General features: G+C 41.0%; 1 protein-coding gene across 1 annotated transcript in view; it reads left to right on the top strand.

Moving 5' to 3' along the window:
* Window positions 1–7071, top strand: part of LOC129004382 (ileal sodium/bile acid cotransporter-like) — an 83140-nt gene extending 76069 nt beyond the window's left edge. Inside the window, exon 8 of the mRNA XM_054432957.1 lies at window positions 5763–7071. Coding sequence (XP_054288932.1) covers window positions 5763–5923 — 161 coding nt within the window. The 3' untranslated portion in view covers window positions 5924–7071. The remainder of the gene's footprint in view (window positions 1–5762) is intronic.
* The last annotated feature ends 8885 nt before the right edge of the window (window positions 7072–15956 follow it).

The raw sequence follows: 15956 nt of genomic DNA, 5'->3' as shown, positions 1-15956 counted from the left end.
TATATATTTATATATTTATATATATATATATGTGTGTCCGTCAGCACGATAACTCGAGCAAAAATGATCCGATTTTGATGAAAATTGGTACAAACGTGTAAAAGTACGTTTATTTGAACGAGTTCGCAATCCAGCATGATCGGACCATGGGAACGGGGGTTTACGGGGGGTTTATGGGGTAAAAATAGGTTTTTCTAATTTTTGACCCAAAAAACATAAAATTTAGCAATTTCTTTCCAAACCATTTTGTAGAACTTAAAAAAACAAATAATTTAGTATATTGAAGCGTTATTATGCGCCTAATGGTTACGGAGAAAATTCCAAAAAATTGTAAATTTAAAATTCCCATGTTATTCTTATGGAGAATAAGTAAACTGTTGTAGTTTGCTTGTTTGTGAACATATTTTGATCAAATTTGGAAAATGTTTTTATTTCTTACTAACTATTCACATTTTACAAAAAAAATCAGTTTTACCCTCCCTGATGCAGCAAACCTAAGTACTTGTTAAACTTATTCTATTTAAATCAAGAATAAATGTTATATTTTTAAGTAGACATTTCAGTGTAAATCCAATCAGTCAAATGGAAATTCGCTTAGTCTGCAGGTTTGCTGCGGCGGGGGTATTTCCTTGTTATTTAATTCAGCCAAGATGGATACTTAGCAACCCATAAGACTAATGTTAAAAAAATGTGATTTTCAGTTTCATTTTTCTACGTAACTAGCTGTAACCCGCGGGCTTTGCCCCGTTTAACTTCTGAATTTTCAAGATGATCTCGTTCGCATGGCTCAATCACGTCCTGGTAGAAGTTCGTTCGCTACGCTCACTCACCTTTAGGTTGGGGCTCGCTCGCTACGCTCACTCACCTTTAGGTTGGAGCTCGTTCGCTGCGCTCACTTGCCTTCAGGTTAGCTCGTTCGCTACGCTCACTTGCCTTCAGGTTAGCTCGTTCACTTCGCTAACTCGCCTCCAGGTTGAAAATCGTTCGCTATGCTCACTCACCTTTTGGTTGCAAATTAGCTGTTGTCATAAATGTAAAAGAAATAATAGTGCTGCATACTGTTGGTAATCCTTGTAACTTTAATGCTATTGAACATCATAGAACAGAACCAACTTGTTTAATTGAAACAGCTGTTAAGATTCATTAATTCCATTTCTCATAAGGTTAACATGGGAAACTCCAGAGCCACTGGGGCGGAGCCGATAGGACGGATCACGAAATTGATGGTGTATAAACCTATTCCATGAAATTCTACACGTATGTACCAAGTTTCGTGGCAATCGGTTCAGCGGTGTCTGAGTTTATCACTGCCAAATATATATATACAAACATCCTCTTTTATACTTATAGATTAGATTTTTGTTGGCAGTTCTAACTGCAGTAAACTTGTTTTTAGGCCAGAAATAAACTACTTACAACATTTGAAGAAAATTGTCGGAGTCGTTTTCGAGATCTTTGTGCAAGCAAGCATACAAGCAAACATTGCTCATATTAGAGTATAGGATTTACGTATTCTAGAACATTGTAACAGGCTAAGGCTCTCTTCTTGACCTCTTAGGCCAAAATCATAGCTCAATATTCTAAAATATTTACATAGTGTTATTTTTTAAATTTTGATACATTTAAAATGTGAATCATTAAAAAAAAATGCCGGTACCACCCATAGTCACTGGGCGACAAAATCTCAGCACAAATGTCGCCCAAATAACATGTTTTTTTATGCCCTGTTTGTAGGACTGAAACGAAGCGATATAACCCGCAGACCATTACTGCAACAAGGCATGGCCATTGCTGCCACAGTTGTGGCTTCAAATTTTTAGTAAAAAAAAGTAAAAAACATTAACTCCGTACAGTAAGTGATACCATAGATTATACATACTACCTTTGTAGATTTGTCATCCTCGTGGATCAGCTGAAGACAATTCCTGTTATTTAAGTTTTTTAAAACCAAAACCAAATAAAAAAATCTAATCATAAACAAGAGCTTCTTTTCTGGTTATATTACAAGAAATTAAAACACAAATCATAAAATGAACCCCAAAATAAGAAAAAAAAATTTCTTTGACACTAGCACTCCAACATGAATTAGACATGAAAAACAATACTTAGATTTAACAATGTGATTAGAGGCCTGATTCTGTTAGGTTTTACTGGTGATTGGTGATACTGCATCTAGATTAGATTCACAAAGAAATATATTTTAACTTTAACCAACCATACCAATCCTCAGGCCTGAGAAGAGAATGGTAGAATTAAAATGGCACTTTGGAGAGTATTTTATTTTTTGAAAAACCTATTGCAAACTCAGATTAATATCTTTTTGTTAATTTTTAAGACAAACTCGTAATTGTTTTACATTAAACACAATATTTGAACTTGATCCTGCTGGTTGTAAGCTATAAAAACAAAACTATTGGTTAATAACTTTTGTTTTGCGAGGTGAGAATGGTAACAGTGTCTCGGCAATAACATTGGCATGCGCTCTAATTCCGAATCACTCCAAGCAGTAGCACCGAGCCAACTAGTGGCAGTGGCAATACAATGAGTACCGCTCGATGACAACCCTACAGCCTTATCTTGTTTTTAAGACCAATGTTGTAATGAAGTTGATGCGTAATGTTAAAAAATACTTTAACTTTATAACAATTATTTGTTTAAAATCAGAATGCTTTATTAGCCAGATTTTTTGAAAACCAATTTGCAGAATATGATAAGTTGTGGCTATTTATTTTTATTCCTAGATACTAAAAAAATATTTTCCCCTTAGCCGTGCGCTCCCTGGGAGCTTGCGCCCATGGGCCTGGGCCTACCCCAAATGGTAAATCCGGCCCTGAATAAACCTTAAATGTTCTCATGTATTTTTGCTTTCCAGACAGACAGTAAAATATTTCCATTGTGAACGTATTAAAGAATTGATATTTATTTTAATCACCTTAGTTAATATAATATGATCGTCAGTCATTCTATACAGGGTGTTTCAGTAAAGGGTAGCGGGCTATGCAGATTCAGATTTTACATGCAATAAAAAGTCGAAAAGAAAGAATAACTTTTTTTTTATTTCAGCTTGGTTTAGCCGTAATCCGCCATTTTGTATTTTTTTTTATAATTAACAACTCGAAAACCCTTGGAGATATTTGATGAAACTTGGTATAAACTTTAAGTCTACAGGTATAAACATTCTCCGAAAATATCTTTGATCAGGCTCATCAAATTTCAAAATGGTTTAAATTCATTTAAAATTTTGCTTTAATGGCTGGTTTTCATGGAATTTTACTTTAAAAACTTTAAATGGCCGCCATTTTGAAATTTGATGAGCCTGATCAAAGATATTTTCGGAGAATGTTTATACCTGTAGACTTAAAGTTTATACCAAGTGTTATAAAAATATTTCCAAGGGTTTTTGAGATATTAATCATTTTCAAAAAAATACAAAATGGCGGATTACGGCTAAACTAAGCCGAAATCGAAAAAAAGTTTTTCTACATTTTTGACTTATTTTTGCATTTAGAATCTGGATCTGCATGGCCCACTACGCTTTACTGAAACACCCTGTATATCTGTATGTACATTGGATCAGAATAGCATAGTAGTAGAACATCAATTATCCAAAGTTTGGTCATCAGAATGTCCGTTAACCTAAAGGAAGAGAGAAACTAAATACCCCCGCCGCAGCATACCTGCAGACTAAGCGAATTTCAACTTGTCTGATTACATTTTTACTAAAACTCTCTCCATAAATAAGACATATTTATTCCCAATTTAAATAACATTAGATTTAACAAGTGCTTAGGTTTGCTGCTACGGGGAAGGTAAAAAGTGTTTTTTGACCATACGTCAATAGTATAGGATGAAATAAATAAATTTGCTAAATTTTATCAATATATCTATCCATAAACAAGTAAACTACAACAGTTTTCATTTTCTCCATAAGAATAACATGGGAATTTTTTATTACACTATTTTTGAATTTTCTCTGTGACCGTAAGGCATACAACAGCGCTTTAATATACTAAATTATTTCCTTTTTTAAGCTCTACAAAACAGTTTAAGAATAAATTGAAATTTTTTTTGTTTTTATGGTCAAAAATGGGAAAAACCCATTTTTACCCCATAAAACCCCCCATAAACCCCCGTTCCCATGATCCATGACTGTGCAAGCCATTTCGACTCAGTTGCCTTTGGGCATTTGTCATTGACAGTTCTTCCGCTATTCTGTCGGTATGTTTGATTTGATTCTAACAGTCTACCCTATCTAAATCTAACATCATAGTGCTTTCTAAGATACTTATGATTTTTTAGCTGTTAAAAAAGTATAAATGGTTAAAGTTTAGCTTAGGAATATGTAGCTGAAAATGCAACGATATCTGACATTGAAAATAAACAACATTCTACTGCATTCGTCAAGTATTGGGAGTGAAGCTCTTCTCGCTTTTCAACAGGACTAGGGCCTGTAGACAATAAGGGAAAGTGTGGAAAAATTTGCTTGCCACTGTGAAAGCCTGGTTCACATACGCCGAGTCGCTTGCCAGCATTCTACATTTTAACAGTTCCTGAATTTTAATTTTAACATAAATGTTGGAACTGTAGAGAGGTTTGAGATCTGGTAAACATAACTCAGATTTTTGAATATAAGAAGTTATCCAAGTTAGTTATTAGTATTCATTTATTTAATTGTGCCGTAAGTAATTGCATCGGTGAGTTATTATTAATTTTTGTATTCACTACATCAGCATTTTTTGATTTAAATTATTAAGTCGTAATCCGGTCAGTAAAAATAAACGTAGACAAGTAAAACACTGTGTTAAAAACAGTGCATTGTCAATTATTAGGAAAGTATTTTGCCTGAAAACCCTGATATTTTAAAAGACAGTGCAGCTAAAACAATTCTTTACCATGGTAGAAATGAGTGAAAGTAGTGGCTATAGATTGATTTCAGCCACAGAGAAGTAAGATACAGAAGATACATTCAATGTTAGACTTAAGTGGTGTCTAGAACCAATTGCTAGTGTCTAGAGCAAATTCCATTGGTCATCCCCTTCCACACTCCTTCCCCCTCTTGTCATCAAGTATGGGAAGACCCCGTGCGCCACAACTGCTGTACAACAACGCTATGTGGTCATCGCTGTTTGGGCTCTTCCTTACTTGGTACAAGTACATTTCCGTCCCACCATACCAGAGCTAAAAGCGCATTGTTGTCCGATAAGCTTGTATCCTCTGTATCTTGCTTCTCTGTGTTTCAGCCTACAAGAAAGATAGGTTTTGGGATTTCAGTCCCTAAATATGTTTTGGGACCAAAATCTACTGAAAAGGACTCTCCACTTTTGATAAAATTGATAATTTTACATATATGCAACTAGGCTAAAAGGTATGCACTAGTTTTTCTTTAACCAATTACAGCCAAACAGTAGAGAAATTATTGTGTGCAGTAAATGGGGGCCTTTTAACAAACATTACTGTGGTCTAATAACTTAGGGGTTTGGGTAGACACGGGTGTTGATGCCAATAGCAAGGCTGAGTAGTGGGTTCACTGACCCTAACATCACTCCCTCAGTATGCAGCGCTTCACTCCCAACAACACTCAGAAAATACAATTAGTGAAAACCAGCAAATATCTATGTAATTAATAAGTTTAAATTTTATCAGGCAAAGTTTAAAAAAATAGTGATCTCACCAACAATGGTTGACTATCAGAAAAATTAGCTATCCCAACACCCCCTTCTATACTTAAGTGTTGAGATAAGTAATGTTTCACTTTTCCACAGTGGTGCCTGTGGCTGTAGCTGTGATGTCTCCAGTACCACTGCTGTCTCTTTACGCTGCGCAGCGATTGGTCGGCTGCATCGGACCAAAAACAGCCAAACCTCTACTACAATCGCCCATTGACGACTTTACAGTTATCCCGCATTCTGAAAATGTTGCGTGACACAAACGATCGTCCGTCTTCCGTAGTCTCTTGTATACTTTTAAGTTTCCTAGGTTAGGTTTGTGAACACTCATTTACCAGATAAAGAACTTGATGGCTAAGTCAGAGTTAAAGTGATGATAATTATGTTGTATTTCCATAAGGCTACTAATTTTAAACCCCTGCTTGTGGGATATTCAATGTGGTCGAGATAGTTACCCAATAAAAGTCAAAATACTGTAATTTTTTAATGATATGTATCAAAACAATACAAAGGAAGAAAGAACGTCCAGACGTACCAGTATTTTAAGTTTATGTAAGATATTGTTTTCATAATAAATTATTGTTTAGTTTTATAAGTTATATTTAGAAATATGAGCGGTAATGTAACAAAAGTAAGCTGCTAAACTTATTATAACAGGCAAATCAAAACTTAAGAAGATTGAAAAAAATATATGTACTTTTATCCTTTAGTTTATTAATATTTTTAATTTCCTTCATTCTCTGTCCAATACTGTCCACTAAATAATAGTGAATATTGAGGCTGTGTATTACCTCAACTTTAAAATTCAATGATCAAATTAATTTTAAATATTTTATAAACACATTTTCTAATTCTTTTCAATTATTTTCACTTTTACTCCTGAACATTTATTTTTTTGAAGACAAATACAAAGTAAATGTAATAGATGTTTCCAAATTTCAGTACATTCCCATGTCAAATGTATTTTCACTAATGTGCAATTTTGTTAAATCCTATTCATATATTTTTTTGTAAATCCATCTACCTGTATTATAAATTATTTAATTCATCAATATATTTGTTTAGTTGTTCTTAAATTTTTGCTAGTGTTATAAGTGATTGTTCAACAAACCATTGATTGTTTTGCATTTTATGTAGCAATTTATCTACTAAAAGATAAAAGTGTTAAATGAATGGTGAAAGTCATATCGACATTTTGCGAGTAAAGTAACAATTGTTTTAGTATCAAAACAACTTTTAAAATAATTACCTTAAATTTAGTAGGTACCAAATAAACATGATGGACTTTTAAAGTGAATCTGGATACTGTACCTAAAATGTAAAAAAAATATATCTGTTTATTTTGTAAACAAATCAGTATTATTGTTGATAGTGTATGATGACAATATAGAAATTTATTTTTAAACATGTTTTTTTTTCTCTCCAAAGCTAACCACATGAATAGACAAACACTTTAAAACAAGTAAGTTTTTACTTTTTGGAGGTGAGGTTGACATTCCTTCAAGGGCTTCGCCAACATTCACTTTAGGGATGAGCATCAATAGGTCAACCATTTATGTTCACCATCCATGGTTGACCCACATCAACATTGACATTTTAACATTGATGTCAACATGTACCGATAATATCGTTGCGAAAACATCGTTGCAGAACTAAAACATCGATGTTTTTTCAGTTTTTCGTCTGCTCTTTGTACTCTCCAGTGATGGAAAACATCGTTATCTCGATACTTGGCCAATAACATCAATGTTTGATGAAAACATCGATGTAAAAAAAACATTCGTAACCTTCCATTGATGTAAAAAACTTCAGTAATCTTCCATCGATGTAAAACACATCGAACATCGATGTTTCGAAAACCTCAACTATCAATGCTCATCCCTAATTCACGTGCCACCAAAATGACAATTTACCTTTGTTATAAAATACTATTGTTACAAGTTAATTTAATAGAATGAAATTAAAGAATACTTTACTGGAAGAAACTTTTATGATGTACTATATTGGTCAAACTTATTTACAGAATAATTAATTAACAACAGAAAACCATATGTAAAACAAAAATATTTGAATTCTCATAAGGAAGTCAAAGAGTACTAAATACCGGGTGCGGCAGAGAGAACTCCCCGATTTTAAAGCTGCGCCGCTATGCGCGGGGACGGTGTAGAGTGGTGGGGGTAGCGTTGTTCGGCTGCTGCGTACTTGCCATTTTCAGTGTTAGCCATGGCTTGGTCGGGGACGCATCGCGCATTCGTCGTCGAAGAGTTCATTAAAAATGGCGGCTCGCCGATAGCTACACAGCGATCGTTCTGCGTTCATTTTGCTCTTGGTCAGCATGACCCCGTTCCTGACAAAAAAACAATTTAGGAATCGGAATTTTAGAGAAACAAGTTCTGCGTTGAAAAGAAAATCTCCTGGCCGTCCTCGCACTGCAACTGGACCTGAAAATGTCGCTTTGGTGAGAAACTCTATTCAACAGTCACCATGGCGCTCAGCACAAAAACATGCGACAGCTCTACGCATGTCGGACCGCAGCGTTCGAAGAATTCTCCACAGAGATATGAAGATGCACCCATACAAGGTTGTGATGGCTCAAGAGTTAAGTGATAGAGACTTCGAAACTCGAACAAGATTGTGTCAAGAAATTCTCACACACGTGCGCTGCACAGATGTCATCTTTTTTTCGGACGAAGCCCATTTTCATCCGTCAGGTGCAGTAAACAAACAAAATTTTAGATATTGGTCTGAACAAAACCCCCGAGAACTTCACCAACGTCCTCTTCACAGCCCAAAAGTAACTGTTTGGTGTGCAATTTATCAGGGTGGTGTGCTGGGTCCGTATTTTTTTTTTAAGAAAACAGCGTAACAGTTACGGTTAATAGTGATCGTTATTGTGCAATACGCAACGTCAACGCAGTCTACAGCAGGCAGGGCTACATGGTTCTGGTCTGCGCAAATGAGGAGACGGCTGCCTGGATAAGAACTAAAGGCGAAAGGATAAGCCTTGAGGGGGGGAACCGTGAAGGTCGTGTCTGAGGGAGACATTCCCAAGGCAAAAGTCCTAACGGTCTACTTCCCGAACAGTAGCCAGTACTCGACCCAGCACATCCTGTGGGCACTCAACAGGCAAAACGAAGACCTGCCAGCAGAGACTTGGAGGGCTCTGAGCAGAGTGGAAGTCGAAGGAAATGCAGTGATTTTGGTCCTGTCCATCGACCCAAAGACGGCTGCCAGGATCACTAGGGACCGTCCATTGATTGTGGCCTACAGATTCGGTGTAGTCACGCTTAAGCTGAGGGGCAAAGGTCCGGAGGAGGGAGCTGTTCAATCAGCTCCGGCACCTCGGCCTGAGCCCCCCTCGTCCACCATAACATCAAACGCTGAAGGGGAGGCCACCGTCACTCCAGCGCAGCCAACAACCGCTCCGCCAGCGCAGTCACCAAATGCTCCGCCAGTGCAACCACCAACTGCCACCCTGGGTGCAAGGAAAAAGACACCACCCTCAACAACCACTTCCACGGTGAGGTCAGTGGAGTCAAGGAGGGGCGAAGGAAGGAGAAGCCAAGACTCCCGGCACTTCCCTATCTTCGACAGGAGAAACTCCCGGGAAAGGAGAGAGGAGAGGCACAGGGGGCCCTCAACTACAAGAAGGGAGCAGTACCGGCCAAGGAGCAGCAACCCTAGACAAGGGGACAGAAGGGAGTCCCATCACCGTGACAGGAGGGGTAAGAGTGACCCCTCAGACAGGAAACGGGAATGAATTCCCGATTCATACAGGCCAACCTCCATCATGCCAAAGGTGCTTCAGCAGCCCTGGGCAGGAGGTTTGCCACCGAAGGGCTCGATTTTGCCCTCCTTCAAGAACCCTGGGTAAGAGGAGGAACAATTCGAGGTCTTCCAACCCAGGTGGGTAAGCTGGTATACGATAGGGGATCTGCTAACCCTAGGGCCTGCATCCTCATGAACCCTAACAACGTATGCTTAGCTGTTACAGAATTCATCAGCCGTGACTTGGTAACAATCCAAGTCGATTTCGACTCCACTGCAGGGAGGCAAAAAGCTCTAGTTGCCTCAGCCTACTTCCCCAACCCAGGAGAAACTTGTCCTCCGGGGGCGGTGGTGCAGTTGGTGGAGTATGCTAGAAGCAAGAGGATTCCCCTAATCCTCGGCTGTGACGCAAACGCTCACCATACCATCTGGGGGAGTTCGGACACTAATGAAAGAGGTAAGGATCTCCTGGAATTTATATTTAAGGTTGACTTACAGATAGAAAATATAGGTAATGTACCAACCTTCAGAAATAGAATAAGAGAGGAAATTTTGGACCTCACCCTATCGTTAAACCTTGGTCACCTGGAAACAAAAGGATGGCACGTCTCTGATGAAGCCTCTCTATCTGACCACTGCCATATTAGGTTTGACTTGATAGCAAGCGTCAAAAGCGTTCTGACTTATAGGGCTCCTAAAACAACAGACTGAGTGGGATACAAGGAATCCCTCAGGGATGAAGTTGAAGAAAAGGTGATCCAACTCATGACCATTGACGGCCTTGACATGAAGGCAGAACAGTTAAACAGGTCAATGCTAAATGCCTTTGAGGAAAATTGCCCTCTCAAAACCAAAAGGACAACAAGAAATGTGCCCTGGTGGAATGAGAAGCTAAACAAGATGAGATGTAAACTCCGTAAACTCTTTAACACCACCAAAAGAACTAGGGATTGGGCTAACTACTCAAGAGCCCTAACGGAGTACAACTCAGAGATAAGGAAAAGCAAAAGGAAGTCCTGGAGGCAGTTCTGTGAGGGGATTCAAAACCTACCAGAAGCAGCTAGACTGCAAAAAGCCCTTCAGAGAGATGTGCCTAACCCGCTCGGTACATTAAAACGGGAGGATGGGAGTCACACAATAGGAATGGAGGAGACTCTTGAAGTCCTTATGAACACCCACTTCCCAGGGAACACCCCACTAGGCAACTCAACAGGACAACACTTGATACCCTGGAATAGGAAATCACCTAGAGACATTGCTTTGGCTAGAAGATTTTCGAGTAAGCTGTTCAAGCCGGAGGTCGTGAAGTGGGCTGTCGATTCATTCAGCCCTTTCAAGTCTCCAGGCGGGGACGGAATATTCCCAGCTCTCATCCAAGAAGGACTAGAGGTCCTTTTAAATCATATGATAGCTCTGTTCAGGGGCAGCTTTGCCCTAGGTTACATCCCAATTTGTTGGAGGAAATCAAGGGTGGCGTTTCTGCTGAAAAAGGGTAGAGACCAGGCCCAGCCTAAATCCTACAGGCCAATTTGCCTGTCGTCTTTCATGCTAAAGACTATGGAAAAAGTGATAAACCGCCACATTAGGGATGCATATTTAGTTATCAACCCCCTAAGTGCGAGCCAACATGCGTTCATGAAGGGCAAATCTACAACGACGGCCCTAAGCACCCTAGTGGCAAAGATCGAGGAAACCCTAGAACACCAGGAAATTATGGCAGGGGTCTTCATGGACATACAGGGTGCCTTTGACAACGTGAGTTACAAATCTATAGAGGCTGCAGTCAGAAGCAGGGGCATCTCCCCCGACGTAGCAGCTTGGATAAATGCCCTGCTCAAGAGCAGGGTGGTGACGGCAGAATTGGGAGGCTACTCGACAGCTATCATTGCTCGACAGGGTTGCCCTCAAGGAGGGGTTATCTCACCCCTGCTGTGGGCTCTTGTGGTGGATGATCTACTGAGAGAGGCTGACAGGAGAGACATAGACCTCCAAGCCTTTGCAGACGACCTAGTGCTGACTGTTAGAGGCAAACACGCAGCCACAGTGAACTACCTTACCCAGACAGCCGTTAGCTTCATTGAGGGGTGGTGCTCCAAAGAGGGGCTCACAATTAACCCTGACAAAACAGAGCTAATCTCCTTTACACATTACCAATTCCTAAACATTCAACAACATTTTTCAAGAAGCACTTACTGTACAATGGCATAACACTTTTTAACTCACTTCCACTTCCTCTTAAACTTGAACCAAACCTGCTAAAATTTAAAAAGCAATTAAAATCTTTGTTGATAAAGTTTACCTGTTACAGCGTCCAAGAATTTGTAAATAAAATCAGCTCGATGAATAGTGATGTAGCTTAAATATGTATATAGAACTGTATAGCTTTTAGTACTGCATAAGACCTCTGTAAATAGTTGTAATGATGACATAGCCAATACAAATTGTACAATATTTTGTTAATTCTGGCTTAATAAACGATTTGATTTGATTTGATTTACGAGAAGGAGAACTAACCTAACAGCCCCAAAAATTCAGGGGAAAAGTGTAAAACTTGTGAAGGAAACAAAATACCTTGGAGTTTACCTCGACCAGAAACTGACCTGGAGCAGGCACTTTGACTATGTACTCGCAAAAGGTACAGGTGCTTTTGGTGCTTGCAGAAGAACCTTTGGCAAGAAATGGGGACTCAGTCCCAAACTCACACATTGGACCTATGAAGCCATAGTCAAACCAATGGTTACATATGCAGCCTTAGTATTTTTTTTTTTTTTTTAAAAAGGGCCAGGCTTACAAGTTACCATGGGATTGCATCGCAGCTAGAACAGCTTATTGTGCACCCTCGTTCACAGATCCTCATTCTCCGTCAAATCCCAGGTCTTTGGTGAACCGTGAGAGCCTTTTGACTATGGTGACCTGTTTTTCCCTCTGAACTCCCATCAATAGGCCAAGGGATCTCATACGCAGACCTTGTAGGGCTGGGCACATAAATATACCTTCACAGCTTTCACAAGGTCTCTGGCTGGGGCAAGCCGTAGCGAGATTTCCCCGAAAGGACTCAGCTCCTGAACTTGCTTGACCAGCCAATCCTTTGTGGCTGCGTCAGCACAACCTCCACCTTTCTTCCTGGAAGGGGCTTCCTGGGCTTCAGTAGAGTCAGCTTTGGGGGTACACCCCTTGCCCTGCTTTTTCCCAGCATCCTAGTTCCCGGAGGAACTGGCTTTGCAGGCAGCAGAGTTAGGGTGCTTGGCAGCCCACACCAGCCTCCTCTCACTTCTGGATAGCACCTTTTCGCCTTTGGCTAAAGCACCCGCTATCCTCCGTCTTTGCAACTCACCCCTGGAAAGTCGTTTTTCGTACGAGGGATCTCATACGCAGACCTTGTAGGGCTGGGCATATAAATATACCTTCACAGCTTTCACAAGGTCTCTGGCTGGGGCAAGCCGAAGCGAGATTTTCCTGAAAGGACTCAGCTCCTGAACTTGCTTGACCAGCCAATCCTTTGTGGCTGCGTCAGCACAGCCTCCACCTTTCTTCCGGGAGGCTTCATTAGAGTCAGCTTTGGGGGTACCACCCTTGCTCTGCTTTTTCCCAGCATCCTAGTTCCCGGAGGAACTGGCTTTGCAGGCAGCAGAGTTAGGGTGCTTGGCAGCCCACACCAGCCTCCTCTCACTTCTGGATAGCACCTTTTCGCCTTTGGCTTAAGCATCCGCTATCCTCCATCTTTGCAACTCGCCCCTGGAAAGTCGTTTTTCGTTCCTTTCCCGGTTTCTGCGAGCTTGTCGTCATCGTCAGATTTCAGTAGACCTTCCTCCTCCATTTGGGTCAGATTGTCTACATTGTTCTCACGAATACCGGGTATTTAAGTCCACCTCCCCAGTGACCCGATTAGAGAGGTAAGGGGTGCGTACGACTGGGTTACCCCTGGTTCCCAGAAGGCTCCGTTAAGACACTGAATATTAGGCCCCAAGTGCCACAAGACTCTTGGCACGGATCGCATTACACCTTAGTCTAGGGCCCCCCTCACTTGGTTCTGTAGGTGGACCAACACCCAGTGGCAGAAGGTAGCTCTCCGCAGCTAACAAGTGAGAGTTGGGGTTTAGGTTGTGGCCAATCTGCCGAACCAACCCCGCATGCGAGGTTTGGCCGGAACGGCGCGAAATTTTCTCCCACTCACTAAACCCCCATACCTTCCAGTTATCAGCCTTAGTATGGTGGCCTAAGGCAGAGCAGACAGCAGCTGGCAGGAAACTGCAGCAGCTGCAAAGGCTAGCGTGCTCGGGGATCTGTGGGACCATGAAATCCTGTCCCACAGCTGCAATGGAGGCAATACTCGACATGCTCCCACTAGGGCTGGAAGTTAAGAAATGCGCAGCCATATCTGCACTAAAAATGGGCAGCAGAGGTGAGCTGAATCTACAGAGGCAGTCTGGCCACCTGTCCATCCTGAGGGGATTCCCAAGCATGGACATGGAACTAGGCACACCAGACCTCATGACAAAGGAATACGACTGAGATTCCTTACCAAGTTGCAATAGGGGGAAGAGACAACTGGCAACAGTGCAACTTCAGCAATGACAGAGCATGCTTGGTCTATTACACCGATGGAAGTCGGAAGGATGAGAGATCAGGGCTGGGAGTGTATGGTAACAAAACCAAAATATCTCTGGCCTTGGGCAGAACAACAACAGTTTTTCAATCAGAGGTCCTGGCGATTGAGTGCTGTGCTAATAATATTATTAGCAAGAATCTAAGAAAGGGTAAAATCCTTATTCTCTCTGACAGCCAGGCAGCACTGAAGGCGCTGGGGTCATGTGTGACACAGTCACGAACAGTAAAAGGGTGTAAAAACACCCTCAAAAAGTTAGCAGAGCGAAACCAAGTCAAATTGTCTTGGGTTCCTGGACATTCGGGGCATGAGGGGAACGAAAAAGCCGATGCATTGGCCAGGAAGGGTGCGGAAGACCAACTGTCAGGACCAGAACCCTACTGTGGTACCCCCATAAGCTCAGGAGTAGCCAAAGTCCAAGACTGGGTCAAGGTTCAAAAGGCTCTGGCCTGGATCAACCACCCAGGTATGAGGACGTCCAAATTACTAATCGACCCCACTGATAAAGGCTGGAAAGACTTGCTGAGCCTTAAGAAAGGGGACATTAGTCTGCTAGTAGGAGTGTTAACAGGGCACGGTCCTATCAGGAAACATCTCAGGACCATATGGAGGTCACAAACAGACCTCTGCAGGTTCTGTGAGAACGAGGTAGAAACCTCAGAACACTTATGGCTGGACTGTCCAGCGTTGGCCCATAGAAGGCTTATATCTCTGGGGAGGTTATTCCTGGAACCAACAGAGATAAGGAAGCTGGGTGTCTTTCAGCTCCTGGGCTACTTGAGGAGCCTAGGGCTGTCAGAATGAATTAAAGGGTGCTACAAAAGGTCTCCAGGCCGAAGTAGCTAGGGGTATGCCATTACCCCAGCCCCCACAAAAAAAAAAAAAAAAAAAAAAAAAAATTGTGCAATGCTGGAAAACTTTCTTCGGCCAAAGTTGGACGATATTTTGGATGAACACGGCGCCAAAAATGTTTGGTTTCAACAAGATGGCGCAACTGCGCACACATCTCGCCGGTCTCTTGGTATCCTCAGGGATATGTTTCCTGGACACGTTTTATCCCTTCGAGGTGATATCGGGTGGCCTCCACGCTCACCCGACTTGACACCTTGCGATTATTCCTGTGGGGATATCTCAAGCAAGAGCAAACAAAGTGTTTGTGAATCGTCCCAGAACCATAGATGCTCTAAAGGAAGCAATAACAAATGAGATTGCTGCCATTCCACCCGAGATGACTCGCAGAGTAATGGACTCCTTCCGAGACAGACTGAATGAATGCATCAACAATGAAGGTCGGCATTTAAGTAACATACTGTTTAAAACCCATAAGAGTAGGCCTACTTGAATTACATGTAATTGAATGAAAATATGTCCACGTAAATGGCATTTTGTATACTTAATTTCATTAAAACGTATTTTATCAAATCTTACAAGGTTTTGGTTTTATTGCGTCCTGAAATAGGGGAGTTCTTTCTGCCGCACCTTGTATTAATAAACATAGTCCAATAGTTATTATATGCAACACTCCCCCTACTTAAGGTTTTCTTAGAGCTTCATAGGAATGTTGAGCCAGTCCAATTTTCTGGCTTAAAACCTTCAACCTTGGTCCAAGAAGAGGTTTTGTAAACAAATCAGCTAGTTGTTCACTTGTGTCAATTTTCTTCACTTCAAGGTTTCCTGCTGTCACTTGTACTCAAATGAAAAAGTGTTTTATTACAATGTGTTTGGTTCTTCTGTGATGCTCTGGATTCTGTGCTAGACATATAGCAGCTTCATTGTCTATGAAGATCACAGGTGTACTTTTAAGTTCAGTTAATGAACTTAGTAATTGCTTTAACCAAATTGCATCCCTGGCCGCCTCACTCGCAACTACAATCTCTGCTCCCGTGGTTGAAAGTTGAACAGAAGGCTGTCGTTGG

Source organism: Macrosteles quadrilineatus, unplaced genomic scaffold (genome assembly GCF_028750875.1).
Source record: "Macrosteles quadrilineatus isolate MER2022 unplaced genomic scaffold, UCM_ALF_1.0 Scaffold_1__1_contigs__length_201487025, whole genome shotgun sequence".
Lineage (NCBI taxonomy): Eukaryota > Metazoa > Arthropoda > Insecta > Hemiptera > Cicadellidae > Macrosteles > Macrosteles quadrilineatus.
Note: the sequence above shows the minus strand (reverse complement) of the source record. Positions and strands in the feature narration are given on the sequence as shown.